This window comes from Prionailurus bengalensis, chromosome A3 (genome assembly GCF_016509475.1).
Source record: "Prionailurus bengalensis isolate Pbe53 chromosome A3, Fcat_Pben_1.1_paternal_pri, whole genome shotgun sequence".
Taxonomy (NCBI): Eukaryota; Metazoa; Chordata; class Mammalia; order Carnivora; family Felidae; genus Prionailurus; species Prionailurus bengalensis.
In genome coordinates this window covers 118,365,488-118,383,995 of record NC_057354.1, presented here as the reverse complement: position 1 = coordinate 118,383,995, position 18,508 = coordinate 118,365,488, and the positions used below count along the sequence as shown (strand labels likewise).

Below are 18,508 nucleotides of genomic sequence, written 5' to 3'. Positions count from 1 at the left end.
GCCTGGAGCCTGCTTCCGATTCTGTGTCTCCCTCTCTCTCTGCCCCTCCCCCGTTCATGCTCTGTCTCTCTCTGTCCCAAAAATAAATAAACGTTGAAAAAAAAAATTAAAAAAAAATTTTTTTTTAAAAATATTTTTATTTTTTTATTTTTTATTTTTTTTTATTTTTAAAAATTTTTTTTCAACGTTTATTTATTTTTGGGACAGAGAGAGACAGAGCATGAACCGGGGAGGGGCAGAGAGAGAGGGAGACACAGAATCGGAAACAGGCTCCAGGCTCCGAGCCATCAGCCCAGAGCCCGACGCGGGGCTTGAACTCCCGGACCGCGAGATCGTGACCTGGCTGAAGTCGGCCGCTTAACCGACTGCGCCACCCAGGCGCCCCAATATTTTTATTTTTGAGAGAGCAAGAGTGAGCAGGGGAGGGGCTGAGAGAGAGGGAGACAGAGGATTTGAAGCAGGCTCTGTGCTGACAGCACGGAGCCCTATGTGGGGCTTGAACCCATGAATCGTGAGATCATGACACAACCTGAAGTTGGATGCTTAATCAGCTAAGCCACCCAGATGCCCTGGATATGACCCTGATTTTATTTTATTTATTTAGTTTTTAAAGTATTTATTCATTTTTGAGAGAGAGAAAGAGAGAGAGCGAGCAAGTGAGCACGAGAGGGGGGGAGGGGCAGAGAGGGAGACAGAATCTGAAGCAGGCTCCAGGCTCTGAGCTGTCAGCACAGACAGTGGGGCTCGAACTCATGAACTGCGAGATCATAACCTGAGACGAAGTCGGACACTTAACCAACTGAGCCACCCAGGCTCAGCACCCCAATCCTGATTTTACTTTAAAGAGAAAAGTGAAAAGGGGAAGACATTTGGAATTTACTGAGATTCATGACACCAGGCTTGGCATCATGTTTTATTTTATTTTGTTTCATTATTAGAACAATTCTGTCGGGGGGTATTTCTAGATGCGTTTGACAGACAAGGCTCAGAAACATCAGATGGTTCTGGAAAGACCACAAAGCTAACAAGGAACAGAAATGGAGTCTAAATAAGAAGATGCTTTGCCTACAAGTCAACGGTGAAACAGAAGCAAACAGAAAGAAACCATTTGGATTTTTAAAGAGTTTGTTCTTGGCTGGGGGTGGAGTGGGGGGAGTGAGCATGAGGGCAGATGAATCAACGTTAGCCATGTGTTGATAACTGCTGAAGCCAAGTGAAGGGTTTCATTATGCAGTTCTCCCTACCTTTGTGTGTTTGAAAATTTCCAAAAGCTAAGGTCAAATGAAACCAAAGACTTCAAAGACCTTGACAACATAGAGAATATTACATACAAATAATCTTCTGTTGTTTATAGAACAGGGATGGAGTTTTACAAAAACGAGAAAGAACGAATCTTCAGCTCCTAGAGACGTTTATCAAAATATACCTAGCTGGGCAGTCATCATACAGGACACGCAGCTTGACCTCGCTTCTCGGAAAAGCGATCATTCCACTGTGGGACCATGGGCTGCTTCTGAGGTACTAGTCGCTACTTGTATTATTTCTGCTAACTAGATTGAAGATTTATATCGCTGGATATCAGAAATGCTACTCAGGTTATTTTGTACCCAATTTATAAGCTTTTCTAACCTTATGAAGAACTAGAAGAAGACCGTGAATCTTACAGGCTGGAGAGAGGATATTTTACTACAGGAAAAGTACTGCATTGCTTAACTTGAAAAGTTACCTTTCATTAAAACAGGGATAAACGCTTTTCTAGGAAGAAGAATAAATATGTAAAATCACCTCCATTGCTGTGGGCCATGGGCAGGGCTTCCAAAGAAGTTTCTGGAGTTACTTCTAGCTGGCAGATCATTACTTTGGCTCTGCTGATGGCCTTGGCTGCTTCCCTCAGGTCTTCAGTATTCAAAAGTAAATTCGCTCCGGCCACTATTATGATGATATTCTGGCCTATAAAGAATTCCTACATATTTATATTAAAATCCAAGCAAAGCCAAGCAATGATATTCTGCAATGTTACAATCCCTTACAAAGTCACTATGTTAAATGTGTTGTAAGTATTAATTTTAACATTTCTAGGCAATTTAGGTGAAGTTCTGTATTCCTACTGTATCTTTTTTTACACTATTCCTGCTCTGTAAGATCAATATTATTCTGATAATTTTGAAAAATCTAAAAAATATTTCCCCATTAATATTCTCATATACAAAGAATACTAGCTGGGAAGTGATATATAACATACTTAAAAATGGCTGGTACGATGTATATGGTAAAGATTCTGAATCCTAGATGACAGATGTGGTAATGATGTGTATAAATAGGAATAAACTTGCCTAACACTAAAAACTAAGGCTCAATAGTATGCAGTCAGTTCATGTACATAACCTAGGGTATCTCCGAGAAGTGATTCTGAAGGTCAACACATAGTTTATAATAGCTAACAGATGGAAAGCTGTACCAGCTAAGGCAGAGAGAGGATATTTGGCCTATCCAGCACCAGATCAAACAGAAGCAGGGGTAAAGGATCGTGAATACTCATCACTTGGACCCACAGTCTATAATCCCACCTAAATGGGGAAGGACTGGGGGTGCATTTATGTTACTGAACTCTCCAGAGCTGTGCTTTCCATGAGTGTAAGCCACAGGTGGCTGTTGAGCACTTGAAATGTGTCTTGTCTAAATTGACATGTGCTTCAATTGTACAATGAATAGCAGATTTTAAAGACTGAGTACAAAGACGAGAAGGTCAAATCTCTTATTACTTTTTAAGAACATTTTGATTCCATGTTGAAAAGATAATATTTGAGAGATATTGGGTTAAGCGAGTATATTAAGATTAATCTTACCTGTTTCTTTTTACTTTTTATTTTGTAAAAAAATTTTTTTCTAATGTTTATTTTTGAGAGAGAGAGAGACAGAGTGTGAGTGGGGGAGGGGCAGAGAGAAAGAGACACAGAATCCGAAGCAGGCTCAGACTCTGAGCTGTCAGCGCAGAGCCCAACACGGGGCTTGAATCCACGAACCGTGAGATCGTGACCCGAGCCGAAGTCGGACACTTAACTGACTGAGCCACCCAGGTGCCCCCTACTTTTAATTTTTTTTTAAAGCTTATTTATTTACTTTTTGAGAGAGACAGAGACAGCATGAGTGGGGGAGGGGCAGAGAGAGAGCACGAGAAAGAATCCCAGGCAGACTCTGCGCTGTCAGCACGGAGCCTGATGCAGGGCTTGAACTCACGAAACCCTGAGACCATGACCTGAGCCAAAACCGAGAGTTGGATGCTTAACCGACTGAGCCACCCAGGCACCCCTCTTTTTCTTTCTTAAAATGTGCCTCATGGAAAACTTAAAATTATGTATGTGGCTTGCATTATATTTCTTTTGGACGGCAAGGACCTAGAGAGATGAGTTGTAGCAGCCATTTCTTTGCACTCCAGGCTGCTCGTGCTGATCCTGTATAGACATGACCTAAAATTACCTCTGAACACAGAACACATGCTAGCCTATCATCTTACCACAGATGTGTCTGTTGGCCGCAAGGAGGACTTAAAAAAGTGGGGATGGTTCAGCATAAACCCAATCTTGGGACTGGAAAAATTCAAAGTACCCACACACACTGAGAGACAACATTATCTCCTTCCTTTTCTCCTTCGGTGACCTCATTCTCTCTGCTAGCACCAACTGCTGCTTCTGGGTTGCTGACTCCCAAATCTATGTTTCTGGCCTGGCCTTGGCTGATGAGCAGCAGGACTTAGGCTACAGCTGTCTGACAGACACTGCCATTTGGCTGGATCGTTCCGGCCTCAAACTCAACTTGTCAAGACTGCACTCCTGACTTCACCTTGCTATTCATTCCTTCACTTATGGGAGCCGACTGTCCCCTCTCTGGGTATTTGTGGTAGCTCCTCTAAGGCAATCTGTATCCTCAAGGGTATAACCATATCCTATACACAAATCTGACAAGTTCTATCATAACAGGCACTCAATACGTCATATAAAACTGTATCTTTGTATGGGAAAGGCAGGAACTTGTTCCATGGATAGGCTAGAAATGGAACTCAAAGACATCCCTAGAACACAAAAAAGAGGTTTAAGACAGAGGTTTAAGACAGGCGGCAATAATTACTTCAGACGTAGCTTAAAGTAATGAACACAGGCTATTGTTAGAATGACAAATTTTATCTTCTTTAAGTGGGATACATTATCTTCTTTAAGTGGGATACATTTTTTCATTGTTATTGCAACTTGGGGATCACTGGAGTAGAGCTGAATATTCTGTATCTTCTGTGAGAAATGATTGTGTGAAACTATCCTACATCAACGACCTAATTATGACAGGGGCCGGGCATGGGCCTGGGTGGCTCAGTCGGTTGAGTGGCTCTTGATCTCGGCTCAGGTCATGGTCTCACGGTTCATGAGATTGAGCCCCACAATGGGCTCTGGGCTAGCAGCAGGGAGCCTGCTTGGGATTCTCTCTCTCCCTCTCTCTATCCATCCCCACTCCCAACCTTTCTTTCTCTCAAAGTAAATAAACTTTAAACAAAAAAAAGATGTTACTTTGACAAATCCTAAGTTCACACAGTGCACACTGCCCACAATGCGCTAGGTTCTGTCCTAGGTACCCCTTGGAATGCTGGGTCATTCTGAATTCAAGAATCTTATGCAGGTTTTTTTTATACTTAAAATAGTGGGAAGAAATTATGAAAACTTTACTTGAGGGTAAAGGGAAGTTACTGTTTTTAAAGACAAATGTTTCAACTGTCGCAAGGCCCTGTGACAGACAGACATGGTTGTATATATAGACTTTTAAGATTTGATTGCCGTTTAAAGAGCAGACAAAATTGAATGCTAATGATAAGTTGGAAGTAATTAGTTGCTGCCATTTGCTCAGTAAATATTCTATAAATATGATTCATCAACTTCCTTGTGCACCTATCTATTTACATTTATTTACCTAGTATAACTGAAATGATGGATGAATACTTAACTGCTTTTAGAGACAAATACCAATTCTGAGTTCACGTGAAGGGTAATGGGACATTATAGGATATAAATATTATTTTGAGGCAACTGTAACACTTCATATGTATTGGATGGACAATTTTATATTTAAATGATCAACCTGGGAAGTATAAATAAAGGGAAACATTTATTTTTTAAACTAGAAAGACCACACTTTAGGCCTTAGACTGGTGGGCATAGTAAGAAATCCATAGGATTAGAGTAAAAACTGATGCTTCTGTTCTAGTTCTGGACACGAACTGCTTCCTGAAATGACACTCTCATATGCGAAACACGTACCTTCATTATTGACAATTATAGAAGCAGTTCCTGTAGCAGCATCTTGAGTCTGATATGTAAATTCTAAAAGAAAAAAGAAATTACAATCATGTATATACAGCCTGGCACGGACAATCTATTTTAGCGATTTCAATGCACCACTAATCGCTGGAAAAGCTTTTTAACCTTTAGCCATCTGGGATGATAAAAGAAATAACTAATTACCTCTAATTTATACCCATCACCTATACAACAAGGAAGACAGAAGTCTTTACTTTGTTGCACCTTCGTTCTGCATTAGTAACAACCCAGCAGACCCCCCCCCCCACTGCCAAATCACCCAAATTACTCATAGCATATCCACATGCATTTTTCTAGACCGCCATTTTTTTTTCTTCAGTGAAAGAAATGATAGGCTTCAGATGAGAGATTAAAGTCAAACCTATGCAATGCACTTGTTTGTGTTTCTTCATAAACTTTGTGTCTCATGAAGCATTATGGTCTGGAGCGTAAATGGAAATGTTGATCAGGCAGCCTCTGGCAGCGGCAAAAAGCCTTGAAATGGACCCAAAGACCTGCATTCTACTTCTGGCTCTAGCTCCAACTAGCTGTGTGCTCTTGGACAAATTGAGAACTGATCTGGCCTTCGTTTCTCTTTTGTGCAACAATGGTATCGGCTTCAGTGGTTTCTAAGATCATTTCCAGCCATGACATTCGATGACTTTTCTTAAAATATCTTTTGTGAACGTAGCACCTGTTTTCTCTTGTCACCTGCTTTAGAAACATTTCCATGAGATGAAGGTTTGTAATCTCCTATCATTTTATTCTCATCTGGAGGAATGTACATGAAAGAATTAACCAAACGACATTTAAGCAAGATGAGACAGAGCTGTGCATAAAAATTCTCTGGCCACCAGAGGAGGATCTAATAATTCTATTCTATATTCAACTTTTCTTGTAACCAGATCCCAGAGGAAAGTCATAAAAACTAACTTTAAAAAAGATGAAATTTTACCTGTAGAAATATCATTCTGTTTTAAGTTTTCTATATAATCATTGCCAAAAGAATCTTTGCCAACCTGTACCAAAGAAATGATGAATGTTAGATCTTTTACATTTAGTAAAATGCTACAATGTAGTTTTTAGAATACTTAGCATTTTAAAAGGGCATATCTGCACAGTACTTTATAAACATTAGCTAATTAATCTTCTTAATGTAAGATGCTAGACTTGATTTCAGCCCAAATAATTGTTATATATTAATGTTCCACTTGCATCCAACCTAAAACGTGAAGCATTAAATGACTGTCCCAAGTTCAATCACTTTGCTCTCATTTTGATCTGTTCCTGTGGAAATCACCACCGTGCTGTCCACCATCAACGGCCCTCAATATTTATGAAGAATCTCAGTTGTCTGTACTTCACTATAAATGAGGGCATCTTTGTCATGACTTGCCTGGTGTTTTAGAGTCTTCTTTGACACGGGATGGGGGCAGAGAAGGGGGAATTTAAAAAGCTGTCGCTAACTTGGGTAACTTGGTGTAGTGAAAGTCTGTCGTTCTTGAGTCCCAGCATGCATTCTGCTAGTGATCCTTCAGTTTCTCCTTGGACACTCACTCCTCTTCCATTCATAGGCAACATAATTAGGGTGGCAGATTTGTTACAACCATCAATCCTATGTTGGCACATCATTATCACCCAAACTCCATAGTTTACATTAGGGTTCGCTCTGGTGTTGTACATTCTATGGGTTCTGACAAATGTATAGACACTTATCCACCATTACAATCTTATCCGGATGGATTCACTGCCCTGAAAACCTTTCGTGCTCTGCCTATTCATCCCTCTCTCCCTCCAAGTCCTTGGCAACCACTGATCTTTCTATTGTCTCCATAGTTTTGTCTGTTCCAGAATGCCGTATCATTGGAATCATATAATATGTAACCTTTTAAGACGGGCTTCTTTCACTTAGTAAATATATCTGAGTTTCCTGCATGTCTTTTTTATGGCTTGATCACTCATTTCTTTTTAGTGCTGAAAAATATTCCATGGTATGGACGTTCTGCACTTTATCCATTCACCCACCGAAGGACATCTTGGGTTGCTTCCAAATTTTGGTAATTATAAATTTAGGCTCCTGTGAATATTCATGTGCAGGTTTTTGTGTGGATGCCCTCCTATTTTTATGCTTTTAATTCCAGTATAGTTGACATACAGTGTTATAGTTGTTTTCTCCTATTGTATTTTAAATTTTAATCAGCTGTCACCATTTAAGTATTAGGAGGCTTCACAAAAACAAGTTTCCAGGAGGTCCTGAAAATTCAGATGCTCTGGTAACGCTGGGCCCACATTCCTGCAAGGGAACCCAGCTGGGTCTGCCCCAAAGGTGAGTCCATGCTGTCTAGTTGACCACAGCCCCTACCAGGCCTATTGCAATTTGTTACCTTCCTGGCACCCGTAGGCTTTTAGGCTTCACTCCTGAACTACTTTTCTGTCCTGCAGGTGAGCACCGTGTCATTGGATCATGTATCTGTCTGGGTCTCAGCCACTCCTGGTGAGTTCTGCCTTTCCACAGAAAATTGTTCCCCTCTGGATATATCGATAGAAAGAAACCTAGGAGGTTACTTGGGTCAAGTTCCTCAATGAGTGCAGATACAATTTCCTGGTAAGATTTTAGATGGTCTAGATCAGGGGTTGGAACATTTTTTTTTCCATAAAAGGCCAGATGGGTAATAGTTCGGACACTGTGGGTCAGACGGTCTCTTTTGCAGCGATTCAGCTCTGCTGTTGCAGTGTGAAAGCAGCCGAAGAAAATCTGTAAACAAATGGATGTAGCTGTGTTCCAGTAAAACTTTATAAAAACACATGGTAGGCAAGATTTGCTCCATGGGCGGTAGTTTGCTGACCCAATTTAAATGCCTCCTTCGAGAGCTTCTTTCTCAAAGAACACTTTTCCCTGTGCTTTTCTGGTAGAAATGCTGAGTAGGCAATAATCTCAAATAATATATAATAATTTCTTATGAGCAGAATTTCTGTCTCTACAAAGAAGAGTGTCCACTATAAAGCACTGCTGTGGGGGAGAGTGCCCAGTGGAGGGAGGTCATTTGTCAAAGGTTTTCTTGGTGGGAGGCTGGCCATTTATCTACCAAAGCATCCCATTTCTTAGGTCAAAGATTCATACCAGAAACAAACTGTTTTCTCATCTGTTTTTAAACATTATTTAACTCTCTCCCATGGGCAATCAAGATGTGATATAGTTGGGAGGGACGCCTGGGTGGCTCAGTCGGTTAAGCATCTAACTCTTGATTTCAGCTCAGGTCATGATCTCACAGTTCATGGGATCGAGCCCTGCGTCAGGCCCTGTGCTGACCGTGCGGAGCCTGCTTGGGATTCTCTCTCTCCCTCTCTCTCTGCTCCTTCCTGCTCTCTGTCTCTAAAAATAAATAAACATTAAAAAAAAAAAGATGTGATATAGTTGGGGAAAGCATCACTACAAGAATATTGTAGGGATTAAAGGAAGGCCATTCCTCAGCATGTGGGGCCCGGTACAAATTAGAGCAAAGAAACTTCTTTCTCCCCTTTCCTATCAGTTTAATACAGGCAAAATCTGTTTAAGGTGAACACCAAAGGCATGTCTGATAAATGGTGGTGATGATATAAACATTTGGAAGTGCAGGGATTAGGGAGAATTGTTGGAGAGGAGGAGGCAACCCCAAAACATTTGGCTTTGCCTTCAAGAAACTGATAATACTGCAGGGAAAAGAAGGCGTACAGAGACACCCGTCACACCAAGTGGAATATCAGGCGCATCCGAGGCATGATGAGGAAGGGACGGCCTGCTCAGACTTGCCGCAGTGGTATTTTAGTGGCTGCAGTAGCTGTCTTCTTCTGCTTGGGGAATCACCTGATGGGCTGCGTCCCTTGCTGACGGTTATGGTTCCAGATTTATTCCAATAGTGACTTCCTGGCAAACCTGTTGGCTGGTGTTCTAAGCTCTACGTGAGAGGTGAAACAACATACTCTGCTTTTGCCTTCTTTGATATTCCCATGACAAAAATAAAAATCTCGTGACTAAAAAATAATGGGAAAGTAACAGCACTGCTGAGGATTTACAGAAGTCAACCTTAGCCCTGTTAACTTTGCATCTGGGTTGTGGAGATACATTACAAAGTAAAAGGAGTGATAAGAAGCCTGAGAACAGGAAGACGACCTTTGCACTTGTGTCATGGAAGTCAGAAGTGCCCTCACACCTCCTGTGTGGTTTTGGGCAAGCCACATTTTTAAAAAAAATGTTTATTTTTGAGAGAGAGAGAGGGAAACAGAGAGAGTGCGAGCTGGGGTGGGGCAGAGAGAGGATGGAGGGGACAGAGGATCCAAAGTGGGCTGTGTGCTGACAGCAGAGAGCCCCATGCAGGACTCGAGCTCACGAATCGTTGAGACCATGACCTGAGCCGAAGCTGGACGCTCAACTGACTTAGCCACCGAAGCGCCCCTGGGAAGGTTGCTTTTAACTGCCTCTTGGCCTCAGTTTCCTTATCTGGAAAGTCACAGCACCTGTGAGGATAAAATAACATGCATGAAGTGTGCTTAAAACCATAAAGGATTAAATAATGGCTTGGTGCTATCACTGTCATTATCATTGTCGTCGCCATCCTCATCATCACCATGGCAGTTACTGCTGCTACCAGGGCGGCTTCCCTTGCGGGGAGGGGCAGGGCTCCTGCTTCTTGGATTCAATCTTATAAACTACTTTCCTGTCCATCTGGTTCTCCCTGATGCTTCCAATTCTTCCTGTTGCTCCCCATTTTCAAACAGAAGAGCACTTGATCATGGAAGCAAGCCTGTGGGTGCATTAAATTATTTAAAAAATAAGACTGTATTACTATTATTGTAATAAAAACGTAACATCTCCATTAATGGTGTAACTAATGCTGTTTAATGTAACCATGTATCCTGTTGCTTCCGCAAGAATAACAGAGCCAACTGGGAGGATGTCTGTGTCTTGGACATACATATTACATCGAAATGTAGACAAAAAGGCAACAGAGATCTGAGTCCTTTCTTTCTGCATTACAGAGTCGCACAGATGCCTTGTGCTATGTAATACTAAAAGAACGCCATTTTCCCGATTTCCCCATCCTCGAACCTCTTACACAATCATTTATTCTGCTGGATTTCCTTTAAAAAAGGTGGAACGAAGTGAACACTTTCCCATCCCCTGTGCTTACTTCTGACTCGAATGTAAGCCTCTTCCCCAGTCGCTGGACACTGATAACCAGGAGTCACAGGAACAGAACCCAAGCAGGTGTCCTGCAATGACTACCACTGACAGCTGAGTGAAGCAACCTTGAAAATCACAGTGAATGATGCAAAGGGAAGGTCCTTGAAATAAAAAGAACGTGAAATAATGTCATAAAGGAACCTTCATAGGTGTCTCTGGAGTCTTCCCTGTTTTCCCGGTCACATTTTGCTTATCAACCTGGCAAGAGAACTTGAAGTGTAAGTATCTTGGCCGTGAAGCAAAATAGTGCGTGTGGAAGTCAGGAAACTTGGAATCGAATTTCAGTTTCTGCCATTATCGAGCTAATTAAAATTCTTTATATTTTGCTGCAAATTGTTCCACCTGAGCTAGGTAGGGTGGGACGGGGTGAGTTCTCTCTGGCAGGTAGGAAACCGATAGTTCTCAGCCTTCACTGTGCGTCGGTAGCTCCCGAGGAGTTTACAGACATCTGGGTGCTCGGGTCACACGCCACATCAATTGAACCAGGCCCTGTGCAGGTGAGACCGAGGCAGGTGCACCAGGTGATTGCAATGACTGCAGCCTCGGCCCGCTGGGACAGTGTGCGTAAAGCTTTGCGTGGAAGAAATGAAAAGGGAGAGCACAGTCCTGCCTGGCGCTGGGGTGGGAAGTCCTCTAAGTGGGAACACGGAGGAGTGTCGCCTACAGAATCTGCTGGGGGCGAGGGGCCCATCAGGGTCCAACACTGGGATCAAGGTATCGTAAAGCTACAAAGATTGCTGCGCTTGTGTTTGCTGACTCTGGTCTCATTTTCACGTGGCTAGGCTCGCTCCCCCTTGCTTTGCTGGCTTCTCTTTCTAACACTCTTATTTGGCAAAAGTAGTTGGATTTCTCTGTTCTACAGAGTGGTCAGTAGAAACGCACTGTTAACTTGGTATGATCATTTGTGTTAAAACACAAGGTGAATACAATTCAGTCGTGTCTATTTCCTTGCCTTCTGAGAACTTGGAAGTCCTTTCTTCTCTCCACCTAATCAAACCTTACCTGTTTTTCAAGCACAACTTAAAGCCTACCTTCCCTATTCTAGCCCTTCTTAATGCTCTCATTTCCTAAACTCCTAGAGCATTCCTAATAGATACCATTAAACATTTAATTGAATATCATCTTATGTTGTTTGCCTAAACAATCTCCCTAAAGGTCTAGCCTTCCTAAAGCTTCTTGGAGACTCTAGCTTAGCAAGACTCAAGCCCTGTACGTGAAATGTGTTCATAAGTATTTGGTCATCTTAGTTGCCTGTTTATTTTCTTGGGCCTATTTTATCATTCTTAAAAATTTTTTTAATGTTTGTTTATTTTTGAGAGAGAGAGAGAGAGAGAGAGAGAGAGAGAGAGAGAGAGAAAGACACAGAATCCGAAGCAGGCTCTAGGCTCTGAGCTGTGAGCGCAGGCTGACAGTGGGGAGGCTCAAACTCACGAACCGCAAGATCATGACCTGAGCCGAAGTCAGACGCTTAGCCAACTGAGCCACCCAGGCGCCCCTATCTTATCATTCTTAAAGGGATGTGACCACAGGCACTCAGACTCTCCTAGCAGTGGCTGCCAAAAGGGTCTATAGAAGGTTTTGCTCCTAAACAGCCCTCTTGAAGGCACTCCTACACTCCTACACTATCCTTTCAGATAGTAGCAGTGAAATACTTTCAGGTAAAAGGGTTCTGGGAAAACCACTTTTGGGTAGAAGGATTCTGGGAAAACCATAGTCTGAGGGAGCCTGTTCCAGGTGAAAGAAGCCAGGTCATTGGCAATTATGGACAACTACTTGCACTTATGCTAAGGCAACTCCTAGAACCCGAGAGGCTCTTCAGGAAATCCCAGGCTTAGCTCTACCCTGAAGACTGTAGAGCAATGCAGCTGAATAGAACTTTCTGCAAGGATGAAACATTCTCTAACTGTGCTGCCCAAAACAGGCACTTGAAATGCAGCCAGTATGATTGAGCAACTCAATTTACACTTTTATTTTAATTACATTTAAATCTAGCTGCACGTGGCTAGTGGCTACCATCTTGGATAATGCAGCTATAGGGAGATGTAAATTAGAATCACGGAAAACAAAAGGGCTGGGTGTATCAGGAGCAAGAACATTTACTCCAGCTAAGGCTACTGAGATATTTCCTTCACTCTTACCACCGAGAAGGCTCTCTGCATTGAGGGAGAGCCAGTCATGGCTTCCATAGTCCAGAACCATGACCTAATGCTGAGGAAGGTAACTTCAGTTAGCACTACATTTATAACAAACAAACATCCACATCTCAAAATGGCTGAGAAATGGGCTTCTTGGAATCCTTGAATGGTAGAAAACATCTAGTAATTCTATCCATCAACACATAGTTGAGGAAAATAAAACCTAGAGGACCAAGATACCGTACTCAAGGTCACATGAAGTTGAATATTCTGCTAAGAAATTTATCACATATATTAAAACAGATTGCCAACTTTCAAAGGTAGAGTGCACAAAAACATAATTAACACTCAAATGAAGTTGAACACAATTTAATATTTGTGATTCAAGACATTCTGTGACATTTTAGTCCCAAAAGTCCTAATGAACAGCAGGTTAGGGATACTAACATGCATTTGTTGTCCTATGACAAAACCTGGCAGTTGCTTTTTTGAATAAGTCCCTCAGAATATTATTTTTTTTTAACTTGTTACTTGTGGCTTTGCCTAAGAGGGAAGAATATATACGATTCCACTTGTATAAGCTAGCTGGTGGTTTAAATCCTATCTAAATGGGTGTTTAGCTTCATAATGGCCCTTAACATACAAAATTAATGCTACAATCAGTATTACGAGGCCTGCTTATCCAAGAGTGGAGGTGAGTTGGTGGTAATCCAATTATTTCTTCCATTCTTCCTATATGAGACACACATTATTTGGTTAGGGTCATAGGGTACCCTGTGTTTGGACATGTGGCCAAGCATTCCAATCAATATAACCATTAGTTCTAGCCAGTTGTCCTACAGCAGAGCTCAGGAAAGGATAAATTTCACTTCATTCCTGGAATGGGATTACTTGGAAAGGGATGGTGACTAATTTTTGATCTTTGAAAACTAAATCTTACTGCACAGTTGACTGTCCCACAGTAATCTAACTGACAAGGCACCTTTTTGGTTAAGATGATGAGTACTCTAATATATTGCTTTTCAAACCATCTGTAGTGAAGGCTCAGTTTTTTTTTTTCTTTTTTCATTTTCAATCCATTGTGGACTAATAATTCCATAAAATATAACAAATAAAAACAAAAAAATCCTACAAAATACAAGGCTTAATTTATTATTACTACTATATTCAACAGCTATAAAATTCCTCTGTAAAATTCCTATAAATATTTCTAATTGCTTATTCTCAATTTCTGTAATGTCCAGACCACTGACAGTTTGCAGAATGCCTGAGAGTCAGACCTTGAATGCGTGGCTCTAATACACTGCTTCTGTCACAGAGCTTAATATCTGCCCATTCCTCAGGGAAAACACACAGCTGTTTTTATTAGTTTTTTTTTTCTTTTACCTTTTTATTTTCATTAAATTTTTTTTAATATTTATTTTCTTTTTGAGGGAGAGAGAGAAAGCGTGAGTTGGGGAGGGGCAGAGAGAGAGGGAGCCACAGGATCTGAAGTAGGCTGTAGGCTCTGAGCTGTCAGCACAGAGCCTGATGTGGCGCTTGAACTCACAAACTGTGAGATCATGACCTGAACTGAAGTCAGCACTCAACTGACTGAGCTACCCAGGTGCCCTGTCTTTTTTTTTTTTAAGTAAGCTTTATGCCCAATGTGGGGCTTGAAGTCATGACACCAAGATCAAGAGTCACATGCTCTACCAAATGAGCCAGCCAGATGGACCTAGTGAGTTTTGATAATGTCATGTTTGAGGAAAGCAAGACCAGGGTCCTTGAGGGTCCTCCCAGTTGGCTTTGAGATCGGGGTTATTTGGGTCCTTGCCTGCTCAGGGTTCCTTTCCACCGCACAAGAAGCAGGGTCTTTGGGCTCATTTGAGGCAACTACAACTTGAACTCTTTATTCACCCAAGGTCCTCCCTAGCAGCCAGTTTTGGATATCTAGAAACAACTTCCTCCTCCAACATTTATCTTCAATGGAACGGTGGAAGAGGAAACACAAAAATCAGGTATTATGAAAGGTATTCTAACAGACTCTGCCCTGCCAAGAAGACTTTCGTTTTCTATGATATCTGCCTAGATTTTTAATCTGAAAATATCATTTCCAGTTATCCTTCGACTGTGGCCTTGGGCCCACGACTCAGTTGAGTACTGACTGTACAACTCTTAACAACTTGAAGTGTTTCATTATTACACGTTGCGCTGGATACATATCGACGGACTCTTGCTTAATAGTCCTCATCACAGTATCTTGGCAAATAATTCCCCTGAGCTCAAAAGATGTTTTGCATGTGCCATCAGTCTTACTTCACCAGAGCTTGAATTTTAGTTTGTTGCAGGGTAGTAGTTGGTAAGTTAATGTTGCTAAGAAAACTATAGGAAATTTTCTACCTGTTTTTCTTTTGCTCCATCTGTTCATTTTTATCTGGAGTAATGTCATGATTTTGGTTTCCACTTGAAAGTTGTCATCTTTAAAAAAACTGCTATACAGCAGGTTGGCTAATTTGCTTAATAAGAAAATACTTCACCAATGGAAAAAAAATATCAAGATTAATGGATAATGATACCTTCTACTATAAAAGATATTTTTCTTAAAAAAAATTTTTTTAATGTTTATTTTTGAGAGAGAGAGAGACAGACAGACAGACAGACAGACAGACATAGCATGAGCGGGGAAGGGGCACAGAGACAGGGAGGCACAGAATCTGAAGCAGGCTCCAGGCTCTGAGCTGTCAGCACAGAGCCTGATGTGGGGCTTGAATTCACAAACTGTGAGATTACGACCTGAGCTGAAGTTGGACACTTAACTGACTGAGCCACCCAGGCGCACCAATTTTTCTTAAAAAAATTTTTTTTTAATGTTTGTTTATTTTTAAGAGAAAGAGCACGAGCAGGGGAGGGGCAGAGAGAGAGATGGAGACACAGAGACCAAAGCAGGCTTCAGGCTCTGAGCTGTCAGCACAGAGCTTGAGGAAGGGCTCAAACCCACAAGCTGTGAGATCATGACCTGAGTTGAAGTTGGATGCCCAACCAACTGAGCCACCCAGGCACCCCTAAGATATTTTTCTCTTTAACAGGTCTAAGAATACTGCAAAGTCAGTTAAGTGTCTGACTCTTGGTCTCAGCTCAGGTCTTGATCTCAGAGTTGTGAGTTCAAGCCCCACGCTGGGCTCCATGCTGGGCATGAAATCTACTTAAAAAAATGTCTATATCTATATATATATCTATATCCATATCTATACCTATATCAAATACATCACCTATCTATCTACATATATCTATAGACATCTACAGATATATAAAGAAGTCTAAGAACATTAAACTAAAGAAATATGTGTCTAAAGGTTCCAGGTTATCTAAGCAAAGGCACCCCTTTTAGGTTTTGGCTGAAACCATGCTTTCTTATCCTCTCTGTACAGATACCCATGCTGAAGCCTAGCACGGGGCTGGACAGCAGATGACTGCATCAGGGGCACAGTAGATATAAAGCACTTTACAAACTGCACAGGTGTTAACACAAACCGTCATACACGGACTGGAATAAAACAGCACCACTGCTTTATCAAACTCCTAACTGTAACATTTCCCCAAATACAGCCCTCTGCTGTCTATTCCTCTCACATCCACTCCTGATGGTTGCATGATTCACTTCCCAAGTTCACTTCCACAACTCAAATATTTCTATTTTGCGTTTCTCTTTGCCTCAAATTCAACAGACCCAAAATAACACCAATCTCAATCTTCGAGTTGGATGAGATCCCAGGGGACATCCAATTTTGACTTTCATGGCTACATGAATAGCATTTATGAAGCTTCCAAGAGGGGTTCTCTAATCTCTCCTTTTACGGCTCCGCTCTAGGGAACTCCTCTCTTCCCAGAGCAGCCATTTTTGGTACTTTGCTTCCAATACCCATTCTCTGTCCACGTTTTCCCAGCCAGGAAATATCGTCCTCTTTCCAGTTCCCAAGCCCCCATTAAGTCAGCACCATCTGATGACTCCCCAAACCCTTCATTTCTAATCAAGTACAGGAGAGGTCAGGCCTACAGCTCCCTCTCCTTGCCCCACAATTCCTAGCATGTAATGGGTCATCAATAATTCATGGATGATTGACACTTAAAATCTATCAAGAGTTCAACCTTAGCAAACGGGGGTTTCTTACTTTGAATCTTGTGCTTCATGTGATGTTTTTGACCAAACAGCCAGATGAGAATTGTATCGTGTTAATCATAAATTAGAAATAAAACTGCAGTTCATTAGCAGATGAAATGATAATCGCTTATCATTTGTACATCATTTAAAGACTCCCATGGAGAGAAGAGTGCTGTGTGCACTGGGAAGTGAAATTTCAGAGACATTTTGGTAAAAATGACCCAGCCTACAGGAGAGGGCTCATTCTTTTAAATTTCTCAGATTCCTCTTATCTTTTACTGTGTAGACCGAGTCTAGCTTTTCTAAAGTAAATTATCTTTTTGTTACACCAGTGATGCAAGCACCTTAAAATTTCATTAAACATGCAACCATTGAACCTCTGGCAGCCAATTTTGTCTTATTTTCAAATAATTTCAGACAGATGGATAGAAATAGGGGATATTTTACATATCACTTCCTTATATTCCTGCAAAAAGAATTATGCCTAAAAATTAGTTATGGGTAGTTCAGTAAAGCCCAGATTCCTTTCTGATCCAAGGGCTAGCATTAGAAGAAATAACTTAAGAGCTACACGAGTGAATCACAAGTTATTACACCGACTTTCCAAGAGCTGTGTTGCAGCAAAAACTCCTAAAAGCAGGATTAACTTCTGCTGTCGTTCAGAAGCTGGCATACAGAAACTCAGTGGGGCAGGCGAATTCCTCTCACTTCTCATCCTTCACTTGGAAGCCCAGCAAGTTAAAGACGTGCATAATTAAGTTATTTGAGGACTGCTACTTCCCAGAGGACACACTGAGGTAGAAAGCAATCTAAAGGACAAGGAAGATTATCCTCTCCTATTTAAATCTTTAACAAGGAACTACCAAAAGAAACCCAAAACAAAACAAAAAACAAACCAGATACTCAAAAGCAAGTGCATGTAAATGCATGTTTCCAGCAGCATATTCACAATAGTCAAGAGGTGGAAACAGCTCAAGTGTCCATCAACAGACAAATGGATAGACAGATAATGGTATGTACAATGGGATATTATTCCGCCACAAAAGGAAAAAAAAATAGTACATGCTATAAGGTAGATGGACTTTGAAAATATTACGTTAGGTGAAATAAGCCAGACACAAAATGTCGCGTATCCTAGGATTCCATTTCTAGGAAATATCCAAATAGATAAATCCACAGAGACAGATGGTGGTTGTGAGGGTCTGGGGGTGGGAGTGAGGTGGGGGTGGGGAATGGGGAGAAACTGCTTAATGGTAAGGAATTTTACTTTGGAATGATAGAATTGTTCTGGAACTAAAGAGAATAGCGGTTGTCCAACAACACTGGGAATGTACCAAATGGCACTGAATTGTTCACTTTCAAACGGTTAAAAAATAAAAACAACTCAAATCTTAAAAACAGACTCTTGCCTCTAGGAGCCTCTCCACTGTAGTCTACACTTACCTTGCATACCATGGATGTCTTTGCTCCGAGCCTAGCAGCTTGGACACACTGGTTGGCACCTTTCCCTCCAAAGCCAATAAAAAACTTATGTCCATGAATGGTTTCACCAGTTTTGGGCAAACGAGAAGTAAGGCTATCATAATTTAAAAAGAGAAGGAAAAAAAAAAGGCACATTGGTAACTGCAATCACTTTAAGTTCTTCAGAAGAGAGAAGGAAGGTTCTCTGAAG

At 41.3% G+C, this 18,508-nt stretch overlaps 1 protein-coding gene and 1 long non-coding RNA gene across 4 annotated transcripts in view; one reads left to right on the top strand and one right to left on the bottom strand.

Annotated features, from left to right (window-relative positions):
- The window catches only part of RBKS (ribokinase), a 100,955-nt gene that overhangs the window by 66,424 nt on the left and 16,023 nt on the right, over window positions 1-18,508 (bottom strand). For both annotated transcript variants that reach the window (XM_043604243.1, XM_043604244.1), the window contains exons 2-5: window positions 18,280-18,412; window positions 6,295-6,358; window positions 5,301-5,363; window positions 1,786-1,950 (exon numbers count right to left, since the gene is read on the bottom strand). In XM_043604243.1, coding sequence (XP_043460178.1) covers window positions 1,786-1,950; window positions 5,301-5,363; window positions 6,295-6,358; window positions 18,280-18,412 — 425 coding nt within the window. The remainder of the gene's footprint in view (window positions 1-1,785; window positions 1,951-5,300; window positions 5,364-6,294; window positions 6,359-18,279; window positions 18,413-18,508) is intronic.
- LOC122497315 overlaps window positions 1,359-18,508 on the top strand; it is a 28,672-nt gene continuing 11,522 nt past the window's right edge. Inside the window, exons 1-4 of one of the 2 annotated variants that reach the window (XR_006301081.1) lie at window positions 1,359-1,518; window positions 7,555-7,665; window positions 7,782-7,833; window positions 10,356-10,657. This is a non-coding gene — a long non-coding RNA (uncharacterized LOC122497315). Of the gene's footprint in view, window positions 1,519-7,554; window positions 7,666-7,781; window positions 7,834-10,355; window positions 10,658-18,508 lie in introns of those variants that run through there. The other variant, XR_006301082.1, reaches the window with a different exon arrangement.